Here is a 27,527-nt window from a genome sequence, read left to right as displayed (position 1 = left end):
CAAAAAAGCTGAAGAGAGAAACAGAGAAAAGAAATTGGAGAGAGAGAAAGAAAAGAGCAAAAGACAGAAAAGGAGGAAGGAAAAGAGGGAAAGACTGACAGAAATAAACAACAAACAGAGTGTGAAGAGAAAGAGCTGGAAAGAAATAGGAATGAAAACCACAGAGAGAAAAAAGAGAGAGTCGAGGGAAAGGACAGAGAGTGAGAGAAATAAACACAGAGAGAAAGAGGAAAGGTGAGTCTGTGAATGAGCCCATACCTTGGTGTCAGACCCGTCTTCCCAGTACTGGAGCTCGTATTTGGTGATGGGCTCCTGGACGGGCAACAGCCACTTCAGCAGGATCCGAGTGTCCAGTTCTGCCTCGGCTTCGAAACCGGACGGCTGCGCTGGGACTGGGGGAAGAACACGGCAAATAAGACACAGCACAGTTTATCTCGGGGGGGACCACTGATCAGCTTCTGCTACCACAGACCTGGCCCACCGGACCCCCAGGAAACCAAAAGTGGCTCCTCTAGCGAGGGGAAATTCAAACCTAGAGAAAAAGGAAGGCCTCGCCCTTAAGCAAGGGAGTGCCTTGCAAGTGGTGGGATGTGAACCGGTTCTGTCCGACATTGTGGATCGATGCCCTACCGACTGAGCAAACTCAGCACCTCTGGAGAGTTAATGATGGTCTCTGGAGAATCCACTTTCAGGGTCTGTAGGATCATGAGGCTGAGCCTTTCAAGCTTCAGAGTTCCTTGGCAGTCTGGGGGTGATGGGGAGGTGGGTCTGTGATAGCAGACCAGTGGTTACCCCCATGACACAGGTAATAGCTTAACACACTGGACCACGATACACATGAAAATGAAAGGCATTTTTGTGGTCGATATATTGTCCTAGAAATAATTGCGATAAACGATATTGTTTGGTCCAATCACAGGCCTTTAAATGCCACTGCATTGTGTGCTACATAGTGTAGAAGAAAACATTTGAGATTCAGCCCTAGTGGTCTGGCGGTGTAACTGCACAACGAAGTAGGCTCTGCTTTAAGGAACACTAGGTAAGATTTGGGTTTTTCCTGCTGGGCTCCCCCTAGTGTAATTCATATTTACAGCACAGTACTGAAATCAATGGGGACCGAACGGGGAGAAAAGTGGTTTTCTACCCTCCACCACAAGTTACATAGTGCAGTTTCTGCAGTGCCGAACCTGGTGAAGCAATGACAGAGGCTCTATTCATATTACAGCTCAGTGGATCATCACGATGGTTCTGAAGCTGTAATATTAAGGTATAAATATTACGTAGTGTTCCTTTAAATCATCTGCACATGAGCCAAGGGCTAGAGGGGACTAAAACCATGTGTCTGCAGGTCAATTTTAAACCCTCACCTCCTTGCTGAGTCTTCACTTGCAGCGCGTCAGATGGGGGTCCGTCCCCAACGGAGGTGAAGCCCAGGACCCTAAGGCTGTAGGTGGTGTTGGTGATGAGGCCGGAGATGGTGGTGAGACGGCTGTCGTCCGTGTTGTGCTTGTGCCAGGCGCTAAGCTGGGCGTCTGCGTCTGTGCTGTAATAGATCCTGTATCCTCGGATCTGCCCGTTGGGCTCCTCTGGAGGCTCCCACTGGACCAGCATGGTGCTGGCGCTCAGCATCCGGGCCTGGACGTTGAGCGGGGGAGAGGAAGGAGCCTGCTCTCCGGTCCGAGTCTCCACCGGGTCACTGGGCGGCCCCCTGCCAATGTTATTGACCGCCATGACCCTGAACTCGTACTCAGAGAAAGGGCTCAGGCCTCCGATGCTGTAGCGGGTCGTGGCCACTCCGTCCACCTCCTGGAAGACATTGTCTGTGGCTTTGGAGCGATACTGGATCATATAATAGGACACGGGCTCTGGGTTCCCGGAGTCCCACGTCAAAGTCACGCTGGTGGCCGTCGTCTCCGTCACGGCCAGAGACGAGGGGGGCTTTGGGAGGGCTTAAGGGTTAGAGGAGAAGAAAAGTAAATGTTAAGTCAAATCAAGTGGTGTTTATTGTCATACCTCAATATGGATATCATGAATCAGACTCTGTAGGATAAGTCTCTGAATCTGATTAATCTGAATGTGTTGGATTGGATTTGATGAATCTGATTAATCCAAATTAGTGGATGTGAATTTTGTAGACTGAATCTGATGAATCTGAATTTGATGGATGTAATATGATGAATGTGAACATGAATTAGATAAATCTGAATATGGATGTAATAGATTAAATTAAAAGCACAGACAGACAGACAGACAGACAGAGATGGAGACAAACAGACAAAGACAGAGCCAGAGATAAAGACAGACAGACAGACAGAGACAAACAGACAGAGACAGAGCCAGACAGAGATAAAGACAGACAGACAGACAGAGACAGAGCCAGACGGAGATAAAGACAGACAGACAGACAGAGACAGAGCCAGACGGAGATAAAGACAGACAGACACAGACAGAGATGGAGACAAACAGACAGACAGAGAGAGAGATAAAGACAGACAGACAGAGACAGAGATAAAGACAGACAGACAGAAATAGAGACAGACGAAGATAGAGACAGACAGACAGAGATGGAGACAAACAGACAAAGACAGACAGACAGAAACAGAGCCAGATAGAGATAAAGACAGACAGACACAGACAAAGATAGAGACAGACAGACAGAGATGGAGACAAACAGACAAAGACAGACAGACAGAAACAGAGCCAGATAGAGATAAAGACAGACAGACACAGACAAAGATAGAGACAGACAGACAGAGATGGAGACAAACAGACAAAGACAGACAGACAGAGACAGAGCCAGATAGAGATAAAGACAGACAGACACAGACAAAGATAGAGACAGACAAAGATAGAGATAAAGACAGACAGACACAGACAGAGATAGAGACAGACAAAGATAGAGACAGACAGACAGAGATAGAGACAGACAGACAGAGATGGAGACAAACAGACAAAGACAGACAGACAGAGACAGAGCCAGACAGAGATAAAGACAGACAGACACAGACGGAGACAGAGACAGACAGAGATAGAGACAGACAGACAGAGATAGAGACAGACAGACAGAGACAGAGATAAAGACAGACAAAGAGAGAGACAGACAGACAGAGATAGAAACAGACAGACGGACAGACAGAAAGAGACAGACAGACAGAGACAGAGATAGAGACAAACAGACAGACAGAGACAGAGATAAAGACAGACAAAGATAGAGACAGACAGACAGAGATAGAAACAGACAGACGGACAGACAGAAAGAGACAGACAGACAGAGCTAGGGACAGATAGACAGAGCTAGAGACAGACAGAGAGAGAGAGACAGACAGACAGAGAGAGAGACAGACAGACAGACAGAAACATTAACAGACAGACAGAGATAGAGACAGTGAGACAGACAGACAGAGATAGAGACAGACAGAGAGAGAGAGACAGACAGACAGACAGACAGATAGAGACAGACAGACAGACAGACAGATAGAGACAGACAGACAGACAGACAGATAGAGACAGACAGAGAGAGAGAGAGGGAGACAGACAGACAGACAGACAGAAACATTAACAGACAGACAGAGATAGAGACAGTGAGACAGACAGACAGAGATAGAGACAGACAGAGAGAGAGAGACAGACAGACAGACAGACAGATAGAGACAGACAAACAGAGAGAGAGACAGACATACAGACAGAAACATGATCAGACAGACAGAGAGAGAGAGAGAGAGAGAGAGAGAGAGAGAGAGAGAGAGAGAGAGAGAGAGAGACAGACAGACAGAAACATTAACAGACAGACAGAGATAGAGACAGTGAGACAGACAGGCAGAGAGAGAGAGACAGACAGACAGAAACATGATCAGACAGACAGAGAGAGAGAGAGACAGACAGACAGACAGACAGAAACATTAACAGACAGACAGAGATAGAGACAGTGAGACAGACAGGCAGAGAGAGAGAGACAGACAGACAGAAACATGATCAGACAGACAGAGAAAGAGAGAGACAGACAGACAGACAGACAGAAACATTAACAGACAGACAGAGATAGAGACAGTGAGACAGACAGACAGAGAGAGAGAGACAGACAGACAGAAACATGATCAGACAGACAGAGATAGAGACGGTGAGGCAGACAGAGACAGATAGAACTGTCTCGTCATTGTGTCTTTAAGATTTTGCGTCTGGCCTCCAGATAAATGTCTGTGACATTCTCCGAGTCCATATTGATTGGTGAGGTGCAAAGTGCAATCAATAGAAGCAGCGGCTGATAATGCGGGTTGTGTGTGTGTGTGTGGCTCTGAGGGAATGTGGGGATGGAAAGTTGAGTGAAAGTAACAGAAGTAACTAAGTAACAGAGAACGCATTTTAAATGTCAGTGTTTTAACTTAAGAACAGAAAGTAAAGCAGACCGCCTTAAAACTCAGAGCTCTTACTTTACCAGCAGTTGTGGGTTAGGTGTCCTACTCTAGTACACTGCAGATGGAAAAAGGGGAAAGCAGTGTTCTTTCACTCTCCTGCTACCATTGTTCTGCCAGAGCAGGGGAATGAATAGGGGATTTTTCGAAGACCACTCTTCTGACCTTTCATGCTTAGGGACTTCCCCAAAACACCACTGCAGATCAACTGGTGCCTTGTGGAGCTGTGACTGACACTAAACATGCCACTGATATCAAAATGAATGTCCTGGCATTTGAGACATGGTTTGAGAAATCATGTAAATGTTATAAAATCCTAAAATAATATTTGTTCTTGTTTGTGTCATTACTTAATGATTAACTGTGACTTTAATTAAACGTACAGTAATGTTTATTACTGTCTTATGATTTAAAATGGTCTTAATTAACGTACCCTTATTGTAAAGTGTTACCAATAGGTAGATCGTGGTGCCCACGCCTTTTCCAGGGGACAGGTTATTTTAACGTGGAGCTGGAGCGGTGGGGGCAGTGTCTAAATTTGACGTGAAAAATCTGTACTCAGACCCTGAATTGAATAAGAGGTTACAAACAATGAATGAATGAATAGTCAATTGATTATCAAAGTAATCCTCAGTGAGTGAGGGCGGATATTGGGACTCAGAAAATGCTGATTCACTTTATTTAAATGATGCGTGATCGTCTAGCCATAAACTCATTGGGCAGCCCTGCTGTAGATACTGGGTTTGATATGTTCCGAGACACACACACACATACACACTCCTGTACCTAAAAGTAGGGGAACATACAGTGACCAATGAACCAAACACCAACAAAGGTGAGATCACACACACACACACACACACACACACACACACACACACACACACACACACACACACGACATATGTAACCTTACAACATCACGCGGACGCTAAGATTAGCCGCTAGCCTGCAGATAAACGTCTGTGACATTCTCCAGGTCCGTATTGATTGGCAAAGTGCAAAGTGCAATCAATAGAGGCAGCGTCTGATAATGTGCGTATGTGCCTATGTGTGTATGTGTGTGTGCTGGACTCTGAAAGGTCCAGCGAGACCAGAACCCTCTCAGACAGCTGCTCTGAGTAAACACAAGCTCGGAATAATCTAAAGATCACAGAAGGCCATTCATTTTCTCCGGAAAGGTCCGCTGTAAAGAGACAGAACAGTCCCGAGAAGCTCACAAGCAGCACACAGCGAGGGGCTGGTATTTTTAATCCGTATCTGACCCAGGGTTTTAAACATCTGGTCAGAGCCTTTGAGGGGGGCTTAAAGAGCAGGACGGTTTAATGGAATAACTTCAACATGAATATTAAATAAACTAATGTTTTTGTTGAAGAGGATTTTAATTTAATTTTAATTTTTTGAAAAATGAACAGTGCCATGATTCAGTACACAGTGCATCGTGTGTGTATAGTGTGTAGTAGTGGGCATAGTGTAGGTATAGTGTATGGTAATGTGTGTAAATGTTAGTAAAGATGTGCTCCTGCCCTGTGTCCAGTCGTTCTTGGTCGGCTCCGGACACGGGCGGTCTCACCTTTGACGGAGACCTGCGCGGTGGTCTCGATCATGCCCAGCGAAGAGATGGCCACGCAGGTGTAGTTGGCCGACTGCCGGATGTTGGTGAGCTCCAGGACGTTCCGGCCCACCGGCATGTCCTCCTCCCTGGTCAGCTCCACCTCGCCCACCATCCACTTGACGTAGGGCATGGGGGACCCCACAGCGACGCAGGTGAGGTTTATACTGCCCCCGGGCATCACCTCCTGGTTCATGGGAGGAATGGAGAACCGAGGGGGCACGCGGCGCACTGCAGTGAAGAGCACACGGGGAGAAAAGGGAGAGAGGGTTAGAGAAAGAACCACTGTCGAAAACTCAACCACACACTGTTGTTTTCAGTGAATTACTGAGTGAATTTGACTTCCGTCAGATTTTAATGAGGTGTGTTGGGGGCAGGTGGGGGGCGAGGGTGGGAGCGGGTGTTGGATTGAGGCCTGGTCAATAGGACACACAATGTTCTCTCTCTCGTTCTGATATGCAGATAAGCTGACATTAAAAAGGTTCCATGGAGACAAGAATAGAAGGGGGGGGGGGTGAGAGAGAGAGAGAGAGAGAGAGAGAGAGTGAGAGTGAGTGAGTGAGAGAGAGAGAGAGAGAGAGAAAGAGAGAGAGTGAGAGTGACAGAGAGAGAAAGAGAGAGAGAAAGAGAGAGAGAGTGAGAGAGAGAAAGAGAGAGAGAGTGAGAGAGAGAGTGAGAAAGAGAGAGAGAAAGAGAGAGAGAGTGAGAGAGAGAGTGAGAGAGAGAAAGAGAGAGAGAGAGTGAGAGAGAGAGAGAGAGAGAGAGAGAGAGAGAGAGAGAGATTGAAACAGGCTGGTGCTGTTTTAAAGGAGGGGTGTGTGGTGGTGTGTGTTTGTGTAGGGGGGGGATTTGTGAGTTAAAGATGGCCTTTACTGATCAGCACCACCTGCACTCATCCTTCACTGTCTGTATTCCTTTATTTCTCTCTCTTTTCAGGGATCTGGAAGGCTGCTGGATTTCTATCTGTTTCCTCAATGAAGGCTTTGTTTAGTTCTGAGCAGAACTTCACCGCCGTGTTTTACAGAGATGGAGACGCCAGGTTCCGTTCACCACCACTGGAGAGACATCAGAGTCTCTACAATTAACCACTGCGCACCTGGACTGTGCTCACCACTGAACTTCCCCTTTACAATTTCAAGACCCTCTCCCACTCTTCACCCACCAACGGGGGAACGACGGGGGGCACACATCCGCAGTGTTTACCCTAATTAAAAGTCATCATTTTTAATAAACACAAATACAAACACAATAAAAAACTTCCTTCATCGCCTCAGAGTCGGAAAACAGCCAGAGCTTCGGCGCACTAATCACACACACGGCGGCACACTTCCTCTAATTAAACGGCTTCATTTCTCGCATAGTATTTGCATATTACACTTTATTGACAATGTCTGGTGCAGGAGCAGCAGGTGAACGCACGCAGAGCGGAGGAGGAACATTGCTGATAACAAAAAACAACAACATGTGCTCTGAAAGACCAACACGCCATTGCCCGAGATAAAACAACCATAGACAACACACGGTGTAAACACAACAACAATGCACTACTAGAAAGGTACAAGATGTAGTGCTCTAACAGATTAAAAGGAACATGTTCCCCCTCTTCTCCACTGTGGAACACAGTTCTGGGTCTTAATGGAACGCCACAATCTCCACAGCAGCGTCCAAACAGCCCTGTTCAGAATGTCCGCTTTCATCGCCTGTTCCTTTAAATTACAATGAGCAGCTTGCTGTTCACCCCGACCCAGAGTGCACAGCAGTGGGGTTTTAAGCCGTTTTTACTCAGTGCTCTTATTTCTCTGTGCTCATTCTGTCTGTTTAGCTGCGTTTAACCTCGTCATTGCGCTCTCAGATAAACGCGGGTCCAGCGCTGTGATTGGACAGACTCAGAAGAGGGGGCGGGACGACTCTAAAGTCTCTGCACTTGACGTCGGAAGCGAAGCAAAATCAGAATGGCTCGTTTTATCCCATGTTTTCTAACTTACAGCAAACAGAAAACTGACTGGATGGCCTTGTTTCACAGTGTGTGGGTTGGTGGGCTCCAGATCACCACATTAATGTGAACATCCACTGAACACGTGAGTTTTCCATTATATGTCCCACAGTATCTGGATTTTTTTAATATTTACATATATTTAAGCAGCAAAGAATGTTGCATAAAAAATCTACAAAAAATCATGTTCAGCAAAGCAATTTTTGGCACAATTATATAAAATTAAGGAGGCATAGCAGGGACAACTCAACATCGGGAGAAAAAAATACAAATCTGAGGCTCATGCAGGATTTCTGGAGGAAATTAAACCTGAAATTATACAGTGTGAGGGTCAGAGGTTCATGGTAATATCAGATACCACAGAAACTAACCTTCGCGTAGATCTGTTTATGTGCAGATGGACAGGTGGAGATTAGATGGAGACGAATGGAGACGAATGGAGACAAGAGTGAGAGACAACAGTGAGAAACCACCCAGCTATGAAGAGACAGCGGATATTTCAATGGAAACATCTATTAGGCATAGATGTGAGGAGAAAACATGGCATGCACACACACACGCGCACACACACACGTGCACACACACTAATTTCCAAAAGTTTCGGCCATTTGGTGGAATGTAAAGTGAGTGGCAGGAGCAGCACATTCAGGGGGTGTGATCTAAATCTCAAAAGAGTAGAGACTGTAACTGCAGCCAATAACAACAGGCAATAAGCATCTGTATTGATTTAGAGTGGTCTTTTATTGATAAAGATGCTGATTACTGTCATAAATGGCACACTAATTGTATCGCTCTGGATCCTACTGTGTGTGTAGACAGTGATTCTACCAGCAATGGTGTTAATGTAACAGAGCTGGGACTACAAAAGCTAATGGATAAATATCTATGAATTTCATTATGGATTAACTAGTCTACTGTTTATTCTGTGCTCCCATGGTAAACATAAAAATGTTGATGTATTTTATGGGCTGCTGTACTGTATTTAATCTGCTAGACATCTAATGACCGAGAGAAAGGAGTAAGGAAGCAGAAAGATTAAGAGGAGTTAAAAGTTTGCTGGTAACGGCTAATGCTGCTAACAAACACTGTAGGTCAAAAGTCACTGAAAGAGCTAAAACAATGTACGTAAATATACATCAACAAAACTCTCAAACTGTGTCCAGATCTTAAAAATGTCTTCTTACGCCTGTGTTTAGACAAATCCAGCCAAAGCTGAGAAGTTAGTAAATAAATAAATAAACAGATTGCTAGCTAGCTAGAGAGATAGCTAGAGAGATCTTTCTTTATTTTACTTGTTCACTGCTGAGTATTTGCCTGTTTCTATGGTAAACACTACAGTGTTTGCGTGAGGAAATGTTGTTAGTGACGTCTCTCTCTCTCTGTACTCCACAGAGTGAGGGTTATTGAACGATGATCGGCACGTGGAGCGGGAGCCTGGTTGTTTAGCGTTAGCGTGACAGCTGAAGGGTGGCGCTCGCTCCGGGCCCTTTGGCTCAGAGCCATAAACTCCGTTATTCTCCACACAGAGAAAAAACTGGGCGTTTACTCCCACAACAGGGGTGTGTTCAACACACACTGCTGTCATGCTGTTGTCCTTTAATCCCCAGGTGGATCTGTTTACTCTCACCTTCCCTCGGACACAGCTAACGTTACACTGTTTCTCAGGTAGTTGCTATGACAGAAACGAAGCACAAAAGAGATACAACCTCCTCTCCTTTCTCACCCTGTTTAACCTTTTAGCACCCAGCCTGATCCATGAATACCTCTCTATCAGAATAAAACCTCATATATTTCACATTATTTCACTGTAACTGGACCTTTATAGCGTAAAAGAAAAGACCAACAGAAAAAATGGCTTTGGATTATATTATAGTAGTTGCCGACTCAGAGATACAAGGTTTTAGAATCTATCTAGAATCCATTTTTAAAAAGAAGGGTGTTAAGTTTGATCCCCATTTACTGCAGTAACGGCCTCTACTCCAGCCACGTTAACATTAGTGAGGTGACGTACTGATTAGTTTACTTATAGAACACTATTCTAATCTAAAAACTACATTTCAGAATATGTCACAGTCATCAGCCACAAAATAGAAACTACTGCCAGGCGAACACCCTGTGTGAATGCCCTGTGTTCAGAAGGGAAAAGATTTGAAAGCCCTGAATACACACCTCTGCTGGAAAGAAAAACAAAACAGCAGCACCGAAGCAATACCGCTAGGAAAAGCAACCTCACCTCGGACGTAGAGATTGGCCGGAGCGGAGTATCGGGTCCCGGCGCTGTTCATGGCCACACACTCGTACTTGCCCTGGTCCGACTCGTCACTGTTCTCTATCTGCAGAGCTCCTGACCAACACACAACAACAAAACCAAGTAAATACATACATTAATTAACAATATCCAACTTTGCATGAGATTAGGACACACTCCTGATCTAATCACGCTGATTTATTTGAGTAAAATATGAAAAATATGACAATGTAATACAATGCTTTATTCACGCAAACTGCAGTAGAAAAAAATGAATAAAATAAACAATTCTTACTGAAAAAGTCATATGGCTACTTTGGGACTGAGTTGAATTCCACTCATCTTTTAAAAATGTAAATATGTAAAATAATAAGCATTATAACCTAATTATTTCAAATAAGGAAATGAATATTTCTTAAAGTGTTTTATTAATTAGTTTTTTAATTATTTCTACATAAATAAAAAAGGGGGATCACACAAACAAACCACGAGACACATGACCAGATTATATATATATTTCTAAGAAAAAATGAGTTGTTCTCTACTGTAAAAAAAAGTAAAATATAAATAAAACATGTTATTATTATCTGTATATCTGTGAATATGCTATTTAGTATATTTAAAATAAACAAACAAAATATGCCATAAATTTTGCACAGGCCACACTTTAAGTTTTAAGTGTTAACACACAAACAAACAGAAAAAAATGAATTTGTGAATTAGGGAATAAACAGAATCACTTCATTTTGCAGCAGTGCCTTACAACTCTTACAACAATATGTTTATATATATATACATTTAATATAATTAAATATAATATTAATTTATATTCCAAACGAATGTATTTTGCAGTGCTGGTGCCCACGATCAGTGAATATGAGGTGTTTAAATGTCAGATGGAGTTTACAGCGTGGTTTTATTCATGTGAAATCGCAGACGTGGCTGTTTACTCGGAGCTGATCGCGCAGATTGTTTGCATCCAACAAATCAACACATATTTGCCTTAAAGTGCCATAAAAAGCTTATACCACACTAACGTCAGGCTTACGACGCACAGCAAATGACCTCACAACGCACGCTGGGTTAATGACAGATTTAAATGCAGCAGAAAATTGCTTAGTCCACAAAAACCCTGAACAAACCAAAGAGCAGCAGTAAACTGCCCCTGGAAACACGTCCATCTCAGTCCACGCCACAACTGCAGCTGCGTTTCGTATAATTTCATTCTCCTGCATACGTTTTATCTGTTATTAAACAACGAGTTATTCAGTTATTAGAAAACAACACACACAAACTAAAAACTGCAGCAACACACTGCTCCAATTTAACTGAGACACACATACACACTTTTTTAACATTTCACAAACCCTCACAATCATCTAAACCTGTTTTAACATGCTGTAGTAATATATTACTATTCATTTGTTTTGTTCTGATTTTTTTAAGTCAGGGATTCTTAACCTGGGGTCTCGGCGTAGTCCCAGAAGGATCACGAGAAAAATATGATGATGCAAACCGATGTGCCGAGAGACAGATCTCACAGTGGAACTAACCCATAGGGGGCTCTGCTGGTTCCTGCTGCTGCACACTCTCTGTACGCCATTAACACAGAGAGGTTTGTGTGGATCAATCTGTATCGGTTATAGTAACTGTTCCTTAATAGGCAGTTTGTGTCTGATTGGCTCCTCAGGACATTACGGGATGAGCCAGTGGATGGTTCCTAAACTGGGAGCTTGCGTCTGATTGCGGCTATAGATGTATTTCTTCTGCAGATTCTCTCCTGACCGTGGGGACTGATCTAATGTAGCTGATCTGCTCTGATTCTCCTGCACTGTTTCTGCCGGTCAGAATCATTCTGATTGACCACTGCTTGGTTTACTTGTGAATGGCACTCTTTGGTTTAGTTTTCCAGGATCTAACCAGACTCTAACCAGTGCACTAATCTACACACAACAGTCACTGCTGCGCTAGAGCTACACTCACTGAGTTACTCATTTATATTATTAAGTGAGTTGAGGAGTTGTGAAAGCAGGGCTCACAAAGTGATAAAGGTTAAGACCCCCCCGATTCAAACATCTCAGTCAAAACCAAACCTCAGTGCACAGTCCTCACGTTACAATACAGGAATACCATTAAAATTACACAGTATTCTTTTAATGTGGTAAAACAACAGTCTAATTCACTCGGCCCGAAATCATGGGTCCAGCTGCAGAAACCAGAGCCGTCCCTCACTCTGAACTCAAGACAAACGGATGGCTGCCGTTCTTGGTTCTGACAAGCAGCAAATTACTAATCATTTCCCAGAATGTTTGGTGCTGATTGCCTGCGTCTCTCGCTCTGGGCGACATGTTGAGCTCAGGGGGGCCTCCATCGCAGACAAAACAGAAATGAAATAAAGAAAAACATGAAGAAAAATAATCTTATTCTTTAAAAATCTGTGGAATTCAATCCCACTGTTTATAAAATAATCAGTGGCTGACATCTGTTAATTATCAACCACTTATTTTATTTTCATTATTATTATTATTATTATTATTATTATTATTATGGTCATGATGTCTGGTCAGAAATGCTAACCCTCACAGTCTCATAGTCACACATTTGTGAGAAGAGGTGTTTGATGAGGATGGATAGAGTGGGGACACTGGGATTCATGCTCTCACAGTAAAATGAGTGAAACCATGACTGGAACCGGGTCATGGGCAGGGGACAGTGATGCTGCACACAGGAGAAACAGCTCTGTCCATTTGGAATTAAAATCATAACTTAGTTTGTAATTGTTTCTTAAATTAAACAACCTGTCAACCTTTACTTTCAGTGCAATGAAGGGAAAGAACCACAGTGCAGAGACAAAGGAATGGAGCTCAGACTTTGAGAGTGGAGGTGAAGATGGAGAGATCGGGGATGGAGGATGAGACGATGCTTCCTTTTTATTTTGAGACTCATCTGGTTCTCTTACCTCGGATTGGAGTACCTCCTTAAAGCCAAAGCCAACGCAAAACAAAAATCGAGAGACAAGCGTTAGTACAGGAGAGAGAGAGAGAGAGAGAGAGAGAGAGAGAGAGAGAGAGAGAGACTGCAATCTTAGACAGAAGAGCTGTGAATGGAGGAGGGAGGAGGAAAACCTTGCTGAAAATATTGTAAAATTAATCTCCTGATATTAGTGTGTAATATTAACCTGTCATTAATCAGCTGTATTTATCAAATCTACAGAAAACCCTCGTATCTCCAGACAGTAGAGCAGTGACCCGAGCGTCCTCGAGTTTAAAGAGGCGTCCACTAAATGAGCTGGATTTACTGGAGAGCGATGAAGTTTAAAGCCTCTAATCTGCCCCTGATTCCGAGCCAGTGGTCTTCAGGAAGGGGGGGGGGGGGGGGGGGTCCAATCGATCGGCAGCTCCTCAGACCTGATTGTAATTGCCCACTGTTTTCTTTTGTTTTAGGGCGGTTTAAGCCTTGTTTGATGCTGAGGGCGAGTCAAGGATTCTCTTTAAAGCCAGGCAAGGCTATATACACCCACACCCCCAGCTACAACACTGATAACACTGGTGGTCTGTTTAAAGCGCCCCTTGTTGAGTGTGAGGGGATGTATATAATTACAGGAAGTAAACAGTTGGTTCTTGAACATGAAGGTGCTACTGATTAGTACCTTCCAAAGGCGGTCCGAAGGACAACAACTGGGTCATGGATGCCCAAGACTCATTCTGTCAATGGCTCTAGAGTTAATTTATTTTTATTAATTACTAGTAGTGGGTAAGGTGTAGTAGTCAAAAACATGGCTGTGTCCCAATGTGTACTATGCACTAATACTATATAGAATATACTATGTACTAACTGCAGGCCAGTACACAAAATATTAATATTCGATACTGTTTCTTACTAACAGGACGTGTAAACTATTGCTATGACAACGCACCTCACACTAACTTTCATTTTCAGTGCTGTCTGCCATTTTGTACAAAGGCTGAAACTCAAACATCTCGCTCCACACTACGTAGTGCACAGTGCAGGTCAGAATTAACTGTGCCTGCACTAAAATTGAACACTGTATGTCAGATAATAAACGCATTTATATTCAGTTTAAGTTTCACTTTCCTCTGTGTAACATCAATGGCACTTTCTGAGTGTAGTAGCATTAGTTTAATCATTTGTGAAGTGCACTATGTAGGGATTAGGGACACCACACTTAAAAGTAGTGACTGTGTTTTTCAGTATACTCAACTTGACACTTATAACTATATCACATACTCAAACAGTAGTGAGAATTAGCATTAAGTGCACAATTGGGATGAGCCCATCACTCTACACATCACAAACTGGGGTTCAGTTCCTCCTACACCTGCTACACCTTCACAAATTCTACAGTAATTCTAGGGTTACAGTGCGGTTGAATGGATTCAGGAGTGAGGGATTTTTAAATATAGCAGAACTGCAAGTAACAAAAGCTATAAAGTATATCTCAAGCTAAAGGGGTGGGACTGGGAGGCTGTTCCAGCTGTAGAGCTGTAGAACACATGCACTGTATTATTGCAGTGAGGGCAGAGTGTGTTACAGTGTGTGTGCAGGGTGTTGTGGTCACCTGAGCGGAGCTGTTTGATTCGCCCGTTGCTGCTGTTGATGTCTACAGGCAGAAAGTCTTTGAACCAGGAGATCTCGGGGTCTGGAGTCCCGCTGGCGGCACAGAGCATCGTGGCGGTGCGAGTTCTCTCCACGACCTTCAGCTGGGGACCCATATCTATACTGGGAAATCCAGCGGGAATCTCGTTCTCTGGAAGAGAGGGAATACATGAGGGGTGAGCGTGTGAGTAGGTGAAACTGTTTGTTGACTGGGTGAGTAGTCAGACCCACCTCGACGCTGATCAAGATGAATGAATGAATGAATGAAATAATAAGTGGATAATACTTCAACTGCTCTATGAAACTCTAAGTATCATCATAAAACATAAAAAATATCAGTTTTTTAGAGCGCCCCCTAGACCCCCTGTAAAAGAGCGCCAAAGTGGGGTCCAATCTGTGCACACTGTAACCTGAGGAAACATGTCTGTGTCTATGTGTTTGTGTGTGTGTGTGTTGTTTCAAGAGACTTCAGTACTTGAAGCGTTCACATTAAATGGTGTGTATAATGTTTCATTTACAAGTCATTACTAAATCTGTATTTATCTGCATCCCAAAGATCTGTAAATAATTATCACATCTGCTTTAAACTCTGCAGCTTCTCTCACTGAGGCCAAATCCTCACAGCTCTGACTTAGAGCCCTGAGGGTTATATACATCCTACGTTCCCCTGAGAAAGCACAAACAGAAAGTGTGGCTTTGCGCTGTAAGTAAATGTAAACCTATGATAATGATATGTGTCATTAAGATGTAAAAGAAGCTACATGCGGCCCCGTCTTCGGCTTAAGGCCCTCGGAGAACAGAGAGGATGGTCGGGCAGCGTACGAATACAAACGGCAAAGGTCAGCTACCTGCTCTGGTTTTACTGCAAGGCTTCCTATCTTCTCTATGTTGACCATCTCCTCGGAGGAGTTCCTGAATAACAATGAAACCACATCTCCTCCAGCAAGAGTCTGTCCCTGGCAACTGCGGGCAGGATGAGTTCAGACGAGTGTGTTTCTACCCTCTGCTGGGTTTTGTTTACACAGACAGTGGAGACATGTCATATTTCAGGTTCTAAAGCTGGGCGGGCGACTGAGTGTGGACAGAAGAAACACAGAAGGGCATTGAAAATTGAGTTTCGAATGACAAGGTGATGATGTCTCACGAAACCCAAATCACCTCTAATACACCACGCACTAGACTTACATCTCTGCTGTGTATTTACTACACTCATATAGAGTCTAAAATCTACTACTCAAGTGATTATTACTGTTTATTAACTGATATCTCCAGTTAAAGCTCCTGAGGAGTGTTTACTCTGGTCATTTATGCTCCAATATCTTCCATTGAAAGTCAAAACAATATTACAATTTAATATTTCTGCACTAAAATGACAGTTTCACAATCGTGATGCACCACTGAGCTGGAATAAGGAGAATAGAGCCTCTGTCGTTGCTACTCTGGGCTCAAATGTGCAGAAACTGCACTATGTATCTTTGGAGGAGGGTCTTAATGAAATGTCTGTGACCTGACAGCACTTTTAAGATCACCCACTTTCGGTTACTGTTCCTTTAAATGATAATGAGGCGCTCGCTGTTCACCCCGACACTGAGTGCACAGCAGTGAGGAGCGAGGAGCAGAAGCTCTGGTTTTTAGCTGTTTTTGCTCGGTTCTCTTTTTCCTCCATTCTCCTTTTCTTTGTTTTTACTCAGTGCTCTAATTTCTCCACGCTCGGGTCCTGTGATTGGACAGACTCTGAGAAGGGTCGGGGAAATTCTAAAGCCTCTGCACTTGACAGAGCACAATCACAACGACTATTTCCTCCCATGTATTCAGACCTAGGCAGTGCACAGAAAACTGACTGGGTGGTCTTGTTTCACAGTGTGTGCGTAGGTGGACTCCAGATCCACACTTTAATGCCCCAGTAATATATGCCCCAGTCAATGTTAATTCTCAGTGTATTCACTGCGGTGTGTGTGCACTTTAAACAGTTTACTGACCACATCATTACTCATGAAGGAAAATAACCATCGCTGCACTGAAACAAGGAGAAGGACGGAGAAAAAGCAGCTGCTGCTGATGCAGAAAATACGTGAAGGTTAAGATTTATACGAAGCGGAAGTGTTCGGTGAAAACGCCACAGGGCACCAGTACAAGCAGCTCTCTATTTTTCTGTCAGGGAAGAACGACATCACTCACTTTTCATATTTACAAAGAGAACTGAGGGTCTCTACTCCTCTGTGAAGACTTTAGACTAGATGCTGGAACACTGCTGTGAGGATTTGATGGCATTAAGCCAGGAGAGGTCAGGTACATTAGCTGTGGCTCTCCAGTTCATCCCAGAGACACTGGACCTAGCTCCATCTTATCAGAGGGCAGAGCTTCACTGCTTCACTCCCAATGCTGTCGGGTTGTACACACCGCTAGTGCAGCCTTAGTGACCACAGGCTCATTTGCAGCTGCTCCAGAGCTTCATGTTTTCCTGGTGTGTCTCCAACACCACACTCCAACACACCTTAAAGTAGCAGAATTCCCTCTAAAGACACTTGTAATACATTCAACACACACTTCAGCCCGACCAGACAGAGGCTCAGTCACTAATCTGGAGGATGGAGGGGTAAAATCCTGCAGAAAAGTCTTTGTCTCTCTCCGTCTGGAGTCGGGGACGTAGGCACCTCCACAGATGGAGCTTAGAGCTCGAGACGCTGCCAGCTCTGCTCTTACTGTTTCCCCTGGAGTTGCTCTGACAAGGTGCAGGGCTCTAGAGGAATGAGGCACTCGTCTGTAATTGGACTGTTGTCTCACTACAGCACTGGGGGAAGATGGAGGAGGTCCGGTCCAGTACAGATTTGTGTAGTCACCTGAAATAACAAGTGAGAATTCAGATTCTTGCACCCGCCGTTGGCCTAATCTCTGTGTAATCTCTGGGACGAGACGCTCTGGAGCATCTGCACATGAGCCTAAACGTCACCACACTCAATACCAACAGAGTCGGAGAGAGGGAACTGGAACTGGAGAGATGGAGCTCCTTTGGGACGTGGCCAGAACTTGATCTTATGCCATCAGATCCTCAGAGCAATGTTCCAACATCTGCTATAAAGCCTGTGAAGAACAGCAGAGGCGGTAATTATAGGAAAGTCAATCAAAATCCCTGTCAATGACCTTCTGTTTAGAATCCATCCTTGGTTGAGGTGACTCTCTAAGGTTCTCACCATCATCTGGTGTGTCACCCTAGTGGGGACTGGGGGGCTCCAGAGGGGGCAGTCTGAAGGCTGCAGTAGAATGTATAGCCCAGTGTTAGAGTCTTGTACCTGACTGAAGCTCTGCTGACTGCTGTTAGTTCTACTTCTCTGTCTGTGTAACGCAGCCGACTGTGTCTCAAACGGCGAGACACAATCAGTGTTAAAGTCCTGGTTTCAAAAGACTCTCCGTCAACAGCTTTCAGGTTTTAACAGCAGCTCCTCACGGCTCACCTTTTAACCCCTGGATCCGACAGCAGCGGAGGTTGCCAGGAATTTAGAAAAAAAACAAAAAAACACACTCCCGCAGTTTTATTGTCAGAGTCTTGTTTCTCACGTCAGGCCACAGCAGCGAGTCTGAACGCGCCGATTTCACTGAGCTCATGCTTTCTTAAGCAAAAACTCACTGACCTGCTCCTGGGTTAACAAGGACGCTGTGCTTTAGCTCCAGAAGTTTGCAGATAACTGGGTTAATGTGTCTACGTTGGGGCCTGTGGGTATGTTGTCGATTAAACCTCAGAACACTACTGTACTCAACCAAAGCACCGTTCTCAGAGAAACCGAGCGTAGCCGCCGATTAATGGGGTTTAAGGCAGGTTTGGAGGGATCTGTCCATCCAGACGTCTGAGGATGGACATCTCCTGCGTTGTCTGAGAAGACAGAAGGAAGCCAGAGCTTTATCGACACCATTGAGTGGGAAAAAAAGAGAGGAAAGAGTGTGTGATGTTGTGGATACAGTGGAACGACCTGAACTCTGCTGTAAACAGTTCACAGCATGGCATCACTAAAGCGACCGGTTTGAACTTGATGGACAGGAGAGTGAAAGGTACGTTTTGAAATTGTAATAATATTTATAATCTACTTATTTTATAATATTTTATTTTACCTGCAGTGAGAAATATTCCGGTTTTTAAGGTAGGTTTCCTTTAAGAGTGCAGATGGGTCCTTTACTCTGTGAGTCCAGGTACAGGAGGGTACAGTGTGTGTGTGTGTGTGTGTGTGTGTGTGTGTGTGTCTGGCACGGTTATGGTGGGAAGAGACAGCAGAGGGAGGATAAATGAAAGCATGGGGGGGGTGTCAAGAGGATTTCAGATGCCAACCTCCTGCCAGCTCCAATTACCACAGCGACTGGAGCCTGTCCACAGGGCCACGGGTCAAATCAGAACCGCAGGGGAAAAAAAAGTGAAACCCAACCTCCACCCTCAAAGCCTCATAGTCTCCCAACTCAGAGCCTTGGAGAGTTCACATTCGGAGCCTCAGAGCCTCTAGCCTTCTCCCTCACAGCCTTCAACATCAAGATCCTCAACACTGAGGGTCTCCAAACTCTGAGCTTCTAACCTCACGCCCTCTGAGTCACCAACAACATCCTCAAACGTATCCAAATTAGAACCTCAGAACCTGCACCTTCTGAGGCTTCAGCCTGAGTACCTCCAACCTTAGAGCTTCCAAACGTCAGACCTTAGAACCACCAACATCCTCAAATGTATCCAAATTAGAACCTCAGAACCTGCACCTTCTGTGTCTCCAGCCTCAGAACCTCCAACCTCTAAGTCGGACCTCAGAGCTTAGAACCATCAACATCCAACCTCGGAGGTTCAGAGTCTCTAACCTCAAACATATCCACGTCAGAACCAGAACCTTCAGAGTCTCCATGCTCAGAGCCTCCAATCTCAGAGCCTGAAACTTCAGATCCTCCAGTGCCATTTCCACTTCTCTGTGCGGGGCTTCCTCTCTCCAGCTGCACATCCTTTCAGACCCACTGCTTTGAGAGGTCCTTCTCCATTCTTTTCTGTTGTCTAGACATGAAATAAAAGAAGGGTGCTCTCCAATTTTCAGTTCTGTAGAGAGCCTGTTTTGCGTAGTGTGCAGTTGAACAGAAACGACACTGGAGAGATGATGGACGACGACAATTAACGGTGAAGTATCTGTGTGTGTGTGTGTGGGGAGGGGGGGTTCTCTGAGGGGGAATAATGGTGTAATATATGACAGCTGTAAAACAGACACTTAGCAATATACCTTTCACATTCCAGTTTCTTCTCTAATAAAGCGTCCCCTCCTTCAGCAGAAAGCCCACACCTCATTCTTCACCTGCCGCCCTTTAGCTCATTAATTAATGACGGCATTAAGTCTTCATCAAATATAAAATGAATTATTGAAAGAGCTACATCAGCGTTGGGAAACGAGGACTTAATATCCACCCTAATGCAGTCGCCGTTACGCAGTATTCCAAACATAAATATGCAAATATTCATAAAATATGTATAAGTGCTTATGTAAGTAAACAAATATAAACGCTTCCTGTAAAGAGCAGACGAAGAGAAGACGCTGAAACACCTTCACGCAATATTTCATCTATATTTCTGTGGAATAAATGATTGGAACAATTATAGAATGTATTTTTGCACCGATTCAAGGGGGAAGCACAGTGGGGTCCCTGGGATCCTGGGGTGGACCTTCTCCTCACGTTGCAATTTTATGGATTTTCAAGGCATCCCATAGGAACTGGATTGAGCTCCATCACTCCACAGAACACAGTTCCACTGTTCCACAGCCAAATACTGGGGGCTTTACACCCCTCGAGGCAACACTTGGGATTGGGCACAGTGGCTCCTGATTGTCTCATGTCATTTCATGCTTTTCTGTGGAGATTAGAGTGGGTAATGTGAATATATACTGCTTCTCCTTCTCGCTTTGTGCTCTCTCTCTAATAAAGTCATCCAGGTGTCAGTGCAGTGTTTTGTGGAGGCATTCTGGTCAGTGCTCTTCCAGCAGACCGCTGTTTATCTGTTTATCTGAGCAGCTTCGAGGGGAGAAAGAGGGGGGTGGAGAGAGAGAGAGAGAGAGAGAGAGAGAGAGAGAGAAAGAGAATCCAGACCTGACCTTTGGTATAATGCACTTTTCTCACTGAGAGAATATTCACCCACTTCCCTCCAACAGACACTTAATCAATACAGACCTCTCTCTTTCACACACACACACACACACACACACACACACACACACACTTTCTGCTCCTATATCTCTATATATACACCTCACTTGCACACGCCCTGCTCTCTCTCTCTCTCTCTTCCCCCACTCCAATTTACACACCCTCTCCTTCCCCCTGTCCTCTGTCCAACCTTTTTACACATCTTTTACCTCTATTCATCCCCACTTTCCCTCTCTTTCACCTCTCCATTTCCATTTCTCACCCTTTTACTTCTACATTCCCTCACTTTGTTCCTGCACCTTCCTTCCACCCGCTGTGTTCCTCTCTCCTCTCGCTTCTGCTTTTCTCTGCTCCGTCTCTGTCCCTTCACATTCTTATCTCCTCGTCTCTCTCTGTTTTCTCTCTCTCTCTCTCTCTCTATTTTCTTTCTCTCTCACCTCTATATACACCTGCTTCTCACTTCTATACTCTCACTTCAGTCTCTCTCTTTTTCTGTCTCTCTCTCTGCCCTGCACCTCCCTCCATCTTCACTATGATGTACAGCTCTGCCACAGGCGTCTGTTTATTTATGCCACTGCGCTGTTTTGTACACAACACACACACACACACGACCCATTAGTGTGAGCTGCTAAATCACGACCTCTCACCTTGAGCTCTGACATCACATAAAATCACAAGATATAAGAAGCAGCATCCTGAATTATCTGCTCTGTTACTGAAGGCTTTACACTGTGTGCTGGGACATTGCTGTGAGGATCTGATGGCATTCAGCCACATAAACATCAGTGAGGCTGGGTGGGGTTACACTCCCTACCCTCCTCCAAGAGTTACATAGAGCAGTGTCTGAAGTGCTGAGCCCAGAGTAGCAATGACGCAGCCCTGTCCTCCATATTACGGCTCGGTGGAGCATCACAATGTTTTTGAAGCTGTTATTTTCAGATAGAATTACTATCTAGTGTTGCTTTAAAGTCCTGTGGATGACAGTAAAACCTTTCGTGTGTCACAGCTGGTGATGTCAGTTTGTGTGGGACGGCGTGTATCAGAGAATATTCTAGAGAATATTAATATAAAAGGGTGCTGACTAAAAGGAGGCAGTGTTTATGCATGATTGTTGTTGTTGGAAGATGCTTTAATATGTGTGTGTGTGTGTGTGTGTGTGTGTGTGCAAGGAATATATCACAATGCGGGGACCTGTTTGCCCACTTACATTGTAGGGCCCTGTCTTCCTTGTGGGTCCACCATCTAGTCCCCAAAATGTAACCATTACATTTCAATGTGAAGATGTGTTTTAATGTTGGGTTAAGCTTAGTATTAAGGTTGGGATCAAGCTTAGCCCAGTAGGAATTGAAAGGTTAATGATAAATCCCCACAAGTCATAGATACAAGATTGTGCGTGTGTGTGTTTGTGTGTGTGCGCGTGTGTGTGTTTGTGGGTGTGTGAAGGCTTGCGAGGGTGGTGGACTATGGTAGCGTTGGTTAATTGAATCCCTCTCGGTCTTCAGTGTGTGACAGGTCTCTTTCTCTCTCTCTGTGTCTGTCTCGCTCTGTCTCGCACTCTCTCTCAAAAACCAGACCGGCGCAGAGATCAAACAATCCCGGGAAAGACTTGCTCTAATCAAGCTCCACAGTCCGGAGACGTTTCCTATCATCCGTGACCGCACTCACAAAGCAGACGATCCGCGGATAAAAACACAGCGGATTAAAGGGGAGCTCTCGTTGTGATCTGGGGGACGGGAAAGAGAACAGAGCTGGATCGATACGATGAGAGGTTATAGATATCGTGATAAACTAGATCACGATGCTGTTTCATGAGGAAGTGATGGATGTGGTCAGTCCTCAAAGGACCCCCAACACTGACTGAGGTGAATACAAAAGCCCCTTCACCACGTCTGGTCGATATATCGACACATAATCATCATCATCGCAATAAAATGTATCACGATACTCTTTCCAAAGCATGAGGAGATAATCATAGTGTAAGACCCCAAGAGAACCCCCAGGGACAGATTTTGAAAACTAAACTGAAATAAGCCAGCATCATTTAAACAGTAATCAAAAAATATCAAAATAAACACAGTTAGTTTATGACAGACGTTTTGATATTTATTTTTTAATACCGCCCCCACTCCCCACTCATTGGACAGCACTCCTAATAGTTTAAATACATCTTACTGAGAGGTTAGCAGCTTCTTTTGTGTCTATTTCTTATTCTCAGGGCAGGGTTTTTTTTCTCAACATCCTCCACATCCTTTCAGACCCACGGGGTTGAGTTGTTCTCACTGTGGAAGAAAGGATGGACTCAAAGGTGAAGCTTGGGACTGTGTCGGGTGTGACACCATTGTGTGGGGGTGGGGGATACTCCACAAAGCAGGATTTCTCAGTTTAGCCAGATAACTTCAGTCCAAATCCAGCTGGGTGACATTTCTAATGGACAGCCCTTAGCTTTGGGTTCAAGTTATCTGGCTAACTGGACTGAGAACGCCTGCTTTGTGGAATACCCCCCAATTTCTTAATGTCTTAAGTGATTTACCCTCCCTCAAAATCCCTGGCTGATGTGCCATTGAGCATGGTACCTGTGTGTGTATGTGCTGATTGCCACTCGTGTGTGTGTGTGTGTGTGTGTGTATGTGTGTATGTGTGTGTTCACTACGACTATGAATGGGTAAAATGTAGGATTTCAAAGGGGATTTAAAAGGCAACCATATCCCCCTTCTTCTCTGTAATCAATACATTCCCCTTGACACTGGATTATTTTATATTCCATCTCCTGATGAAGCTGAGTAACCTTTACTCAATGGCCGAAGGCTGGTCTCTGACTTTCGCACAGTGTGGTGTAAATTTCATTCCCATCACTTCCAAGGCTCAGCTCGTCTCGGTGAGGTGAAGGCCGAGGACCATGTTTTATTTCGTCACCAATCGAGCCGTAATATTTCTCCTGAGTCCTTGAGGTGGGAGTGGCAGGCGCAGGTTGGGGGTGGGGGGTTGGGGGGTGGGGGGTGTGATCCACCCCGGTTGGCCATGTGGCGCGCGGCCTTGGGAGTGGAGCTGTCGACAGCAGCAGTTTGTATCTGTCGGAGGTGTGTGATCTACGGCGGCGGGCTGCAGATGGTGGAGAAATTAAAGCCGTGACACGGCGGAGTGACGGTTAGAGACCACGCCTGTGGGTGGGCAGCAGCGCGCTCCCTCTCCCACTCCGGGATGAAAACAGGTTCAGACACGACCTGTGGAACGAGCGGGAGCTTTTCCGCTGGAAGTGTTTACAGTTTAATCACTCAGTCACCTTCGAAGTCGGCGTTAGTCACTGTCACAGTCATCAGTCTTTCACCGTACAACACTCTGCTGCCCTGTGCATGCAGGGACAGGCCTTGTTAGGTAAATAACACTTGAGTAATTGTGGTTGGGCTTTGAAAATGTTAACTACCTTCTGGTCCCAAAATCACTCACAGATTCACAGACTCAGTTTCTTTATATTTTACAGCTGAAATGTAATTGTCCAGGGACAGGGATTTTGTACGAGTGTGTGTGTGTGTGTGTGTGTATTCATTGCCAGAGTGCATATAATTATGCATGCAGATTACATGTAATCATGAAGAAGGTTGATAAATGTTTTTATGTCTCACAATGTCATAACAATGAAATAACTGTTGAATAAATCTTTAAAAGGCTTTATTTGTGTGTTATTTAAGGTCACCATGCTCAATGCTAAGTGTGGGTTGGAGGGCTATAAAGCTCACTGTTAAGGAAATTAAGAGAGTAATACAGATATAGCTAATAGACAATATGCTTCAGTGTTTATATTATTATTTTGTGGATTGATTTCCACTGTCAGTGGTCAGTGGTTAGATTTCTTAGACTGATGCATCACAGTTCCATGGCTCCAGGACTTTTACGTGTGAGCAGTTGTATTTAAAACATCCATCCATCCATCCATTATCTGTAACCCTTATCCAGTTCAGGGTCGCGGTGGGTCCAGAGCCTACCTGGAATCATTGGGCACAAGGCGGGAACACACCCTGGAGGCAACCCAGTCCTTCATAGGGCAACACACACACACACACATTCACTCACACACTCACACCTGTGGACACTTTTGAGTCGCCAATCCACCTATCAACGTGTGTTTTTGGACTGTGGGAGGAAACCGGAGCACCCGGAGGAAACCCACGCAGACACGGGGAGAACACACCAAACTCCTCACAGACAGTCACCCGGAGCGGGAATCGAACCCACAACCTCCAGGTCCCAGGAGCTGTGACTGTGACACTACCTGCTGCACCACCGTGCCGCCCCTTATGTAAAACATACAGCATTAAAATTAATTAGTTAATTAGATGTAGTGTTGGGCGATATGAGTGTAAATCAATATCACGATGAATTGTACACTTTACCACGATTACGATGAATGATTATTTTGTTTCTGTCATAGTTCAGTGAGAAGTTGTGGGCTGTAAATATGCTCCACTATTAAAGCTGGGATATTTTTTCTAATGTTGCTGGGAGCTTTTTCCTCTCTTGTTTTCTGAGCACTGTTTATAATCGGTGTGTGATTGGTGTGCGATTGTGCTTTGGTCGTCTTTTTGTTCATTGTCGTCTTAATTATAGTCTAAACACAGCACGTCCTGATCACAGACACTGTGTTTTTCTTTGGTACTGGCTGCTTGAGTCGCTTGGTCTGCCTTGGTATTTAGGTTGCTTCCAAGTGGCAGATTAATTCGCCCAGCCCTAATTAGATCAATATTACAGTAATATTAATATTAATACAGTAATGAAAACCCCCGATATCCCACCTCCATCATCAAGGCCTCAAAAAGCCTCAGCAGCAGCAGCCAGGACTAATAATAATATCACTCTGGACACCTCCACCTCCCTCCAACCAGAGGAAAAGGGCGTAGTTTAGTGAGTGGTTAGAGCACATGATCATCCATCACCTTCTCTTTTGTGCCGTGTTTGCGAGCCTGTCGCCGCTGCACACTTGATGTATTACTGTGCCACAAACAATGGGCTATAAATAGAGTTCATTCTCCATCCCACAGCGTCCTGGGGGCGTCCAGCTCATCCACCTCCACCCACAGTGGACTCTCTCTACTTTCCAAAATAAAACCCCCTTCTACAACCCCTCGGAAAGCTGGGCTGCGGAGGGGAAAAAATGCAAAATAAAACACAATGCTCTGAACGTACGCTGAAAAAAAATGAAGCGACACCATTTTCAGCGCAGCTATTAGAACTAATCCTTCTCATTAGGAGACGGCTGGACGAGCGCTATGGGGTCATTTTGGCCTGGTATTTCGGGGCAGGATAATTGAGCTTGTTTAAAGCAATGTTTCTAGAAAACACACTGAATTATCTGCTCATTACACGAGATGTACTCACTTAAAAGGTCATTCAGGCCTTAAACTTGAGGCGTTTATTTCTAGTTAATATTTATTCCCCCAAATTATGTGAGTGAGGACCACCACCTGCTTTTTTCCAAGACTCATGATGTCAAGCACTGCCTCTTCTCACACTGTCGCTAATACAACATCACCAGAGAGCCACACACAGTGGAGGAGATCAGCCCACAGATGTCAAGGGGACAGAGGGGGACATCCCACCCACCCAAATAGAGCCAGGCAGATGGTGCTCTTTAAGAACTCCTTGGTTTTGGACAGATGAGGCATCATTAGGGAACAGTGTTAGAGCTGAAGCTTAGTCCCTCTGAAACAGGTTATATTTGTTTATGTTGCTGGGGTCAGAAAGTGTCATTTTGGCCAGCTCTAACACTAACTCAGAAACAAACACAGCGTCCCCAAAAGGACAGAAATCCTTGTAGAGCTCACATAGAGCTCTGATTCTGCTCCGATTAATTTCACTTTGCACAGTGTGAATGTCCACGAACCGGGACTCCTCTATCACCAGAGTTACACCAGGAGAAAAAGCTAACAATGCTGGTTGATTTTACACATCCTGACCTCCAGATGTCTACTAGGTGCTCCACATGGACACAACACAGGTGTAGTTTACCAGAAGCTCCTCCCACCTTCACGATGCATCATCAGAAGGGAGGGGTTTCCCTTTGAGCCTGAAAATCTCACTGCAGATACTAGTGCAGTGAACAACATTTTTACTTTAAATGATGTAATGTCAATTTGTGTCTTCCACTGTGTTTCATTCTCACGTAATCAGACTATTTCAGTCAAAATGATTTCTTTGTTTAATTCTGAGCTCATTGGCCTTTGTCTGCTCCGGAGCTGTAAATGAGATTACATCCAGATTAGGTTGGGGGATATTTGTGCAAAACCGAACACATGCTTCTGGTGATGTTTGAGGGCCGGAGGGAGGAATATTCACTTGACCAGTGGCTAATTCTTTGATTAATCTGGTTCTTGGCCCGGTGGCTGTTCATGAGTTGAGTCACTGAGGCTGTAATCAAAAAATAATCTGAAAACGGAGCACAACAGCTTCCAGCTGCTTTAGGCCAGAGTACAGATAATAATATCATCATCATCACCAGCAGGACTT

General features: G+C 44.6%; 1 protein-coding gene across 1 annotated transcript in view; it reads right to left on the bottom strand.

The window, feature by feature from the left end:
* LOC136675335 (receptor-type tyrosine-protein phosphatase F-like) overlaps nt 1-27,527 on the bottom strand; it is a 186,576-nt gene that overhangs the window by 61,209 nt on the left and 97,840 nt on the right. The window contains exons 5-9 of the mRNA XM_066651822.1: nt 14,842-15,030; nt 10,248-10,358; nt 5,983-6,252; nt 1,368-1,949; nt 259-392 (exon numbers count right to left, since the gene is read on the bottom strand). Coding sequence (XP_066507919.1) covers nt 259-392; nt 1,368-1,949; nt 5,983-6,252; nt 10,248-10,358; nt 14,842-15,030 — 1,286 coding nt within the window. The remainder of the gene's footprint in view (nt 1-258; nt 393-1,367; nt 1,950-5,982; nt 6,253-10,247; nt 10,359-14,841; nt 15,031-27,527) is intronic.

Source organism: Hoplias malabaricus, chromosome X1 (genome assembly GCF_029633855.1).
Source record: "Hoplias malabaricus isolate fHopMal1 chromosome X1, fHopMal1.hap1, whole genome shotgun sequence".
In the NCBI taxonomy this organism is placed as follows: Eukaryota; Metazoa; Chordata; class Actinopteri; order Characiformes; family Erythrinidae; genus Hoplias; species Hoplias malabaricus.
This window is presented reverse-complemented; position numbering and strand designations above follow the sequence as displayed.